Source organism: Fukomys damarensis, unplaced genomic scaffold (genome assembly GCF_012274545.1).
Source record: "Fukomys damarensis isolate Sample0158 unplaced genomic scaffold, DMR_v1.0_HiC HiC_scaffold_73655, whole genome shotgun sequence".
NCBI classification, from domain to species: domain Eukaryota; kingdom Metazoa; phylum Chordata; class Mammalia; order Rodentia; family Bathyergidae; genus Fukomys; species Fukomys damarensis.
Window position 1 is genome coordinate 1 of NW_022974567.1, and position 1,957 is coordinate 1,957.

Sequence of the window (1,957 nt, forward strand, 5' to 3'; positions counted from 1 at the left end):
ACAAAGCCAACTGCTCTTGGATAGGTGCTGAGCATGTGCCCAGTGTGTGTGAGGGAACCTCGTGTGTCCAGCCTAGGGAGAAGGATCAGCCAGGGCCCTCCTTCAGCAATCCTCCCCAAGAGCCTGTGGACGGACCACTGGGGCAGGATGACCCTTTACCAACAGAGCCCAAGTTGGGCTGGGACCCGTGTCCCGTGAACCCATTGGGTGGGCTACCTCAGGGAAGCAGGGAAACTGCAGCAGGAAAAGGTAACTAGGCTGGCATGGTCAAACACCATCATCAGGAGCTGCTGGGGAAGGCCCAATTCCCCCCAGCCTCCGGGCCATGCTGATGAGTGAGCGAAGCTGCACCAACCTCAGTGGCCCCACCTCCCTGGGGTCCTGGCTCTCTAGCCACCGAAGAGCTGTTTCTAGACCCCAGACAGCCTCTCCTGCAGTGGGCACCAATACCCCTCCATGCTCTGTGGTCTCCTCCTCCTCTCCACCTCCCATGCTAGAGGGCAGACTGGCTGGGGATGGCGAGGCTGCAGGGGCCAATGCAGGGGGCCAGGCAGGGCCCACCTCCTCTCTGCAGCCAACAGGGAGGCCCCCATCATCGTCTAGGTGCAGCCACTCAGCCACCTCTTCAGGTGCCAGGCGCTTGTAAGCCAGTGCTGCCAGATGTGTGAGGTCACTGAGCAACCTGTTGTGCTCTGCAGCTTCCTCAGCTTGGTGGGCTGGCTGCTGCTCAGGCTCAAAGGCAGCCCGCAGGCCCAGTAGCCAACAGCGCTCAATGCTGCCTGCCTGCACCAGGTCCCAGGAGAGGCCAGCCAAGTACAGCATATCTTTGAGCATGAAGCTGCGCATGAAGTCCAGTGGTGAGCCACTGGCACAGGACACGGCCAGCCGCAGCAGCTCCCGCTTGTATAGATGCTTGAAAGCCACCACCACACCCTGTTCCAGAGGTGCAGGGATGTGTGCCCGGCTGCTGCCCTTGGATAGGAAGAGCACCCGCACAGCGCCATCGGGTGTCTGCAGCTCCTCTGGAGGCCCGAGGGATTCCGGCTGGCATCGCCTGGGGGTCTCCTCGCTCTCCTCCAGAGAGGGCATACTGGTGCCCCAGCTGTGGCAGGGAGGGTGGGCAACAAGCAGCACTGCCTTCTGCTGTAGGCAGCTTCGGCGAAGGTATCGCTTGACGCCTGGAACAAATTCTTCGAAGAACCAGCCGCGCAGCAGTGGACGGCTGAGCCAAGCATCGGGGCTATAGCGGTAGGAGGCAGGGAACTTGTCTTGATTGTGGTGGCGCAGGCTGGGAGGATCAGGCAGCTGCCCAATGACCAGCGGCTTCAGCTTGTGACTGCCAGTCAGATTGGCAGCCAAGAGCACTGTCACACGGTCGGCGCGCCAGCCGCATCCCCCTATTTCTGGGTCCCTAGCACCGGGGGGCACAGCCTGCTCCGGAAGCAGCCTCCAGTAGAGGCCAGTGACGTTGGCGTTGTAGATCTGCTCATCGCCATAACCAGCCTCGGAGGGGCACGGCGCAGCGGAAGCCCGGTCTGGCAGCGGGCCGGTGCTGGGGGCTTGAGCAGGTTCTGCTTTGACCGGTGGGCCAACCGTGGGGCCCGCGGATGGGGGCTCCACCTCGCCATAGATGCGCTGGCTGGAGATGCCGTGCCGCTTCTGCCAGCGCCAGAACCAGCCATGGCTGGCCTTGAAGGTGCACTCAGGCCCATAGATCTGGCGTGCAAAGGCCTCGGCCTGCGCCTGGATGAGCGGGCCAGACAGCTGCACGCCATGCCGGCGCAGCGCGAGAAACCACGAGTACACTGCGCGGTCGATCTCCTCCTCATTGGCTAACCGCATCTTCTTGCGCTGCGTGCCCACCTCGCCGCCCAGCTGGTCCAGGAACCAGCGCAGCTTGGGCTCGTCCTTGAGCCAGCCTCGCAGCGTGCCGCCGGGCACGCCGAAGTCGCGGCAC

General features: G+C 63.4%; 1 protein-coding gene across 1 annotated transcript; it reads right to left on the reverse strand.

Moving 5' to 3' along the window:
- Positions 1-6: 6 nt before the first annotated feature.
- Positions 7-1,956, reverse strand: Tigd5 (tigger transposable element derived 5; the record flags this gene model as incomplete). The annotated part of the gene is made up of 1 exon (XM_010630685.2): positions 7-1,956. A coding segment is annotated over one exon (1,689 nt), but the record flags the coding sequence as incomplete, so codon positions are not given.
- Between the last annotated feature and the right edge of the window lies 1 nt (position 1,957).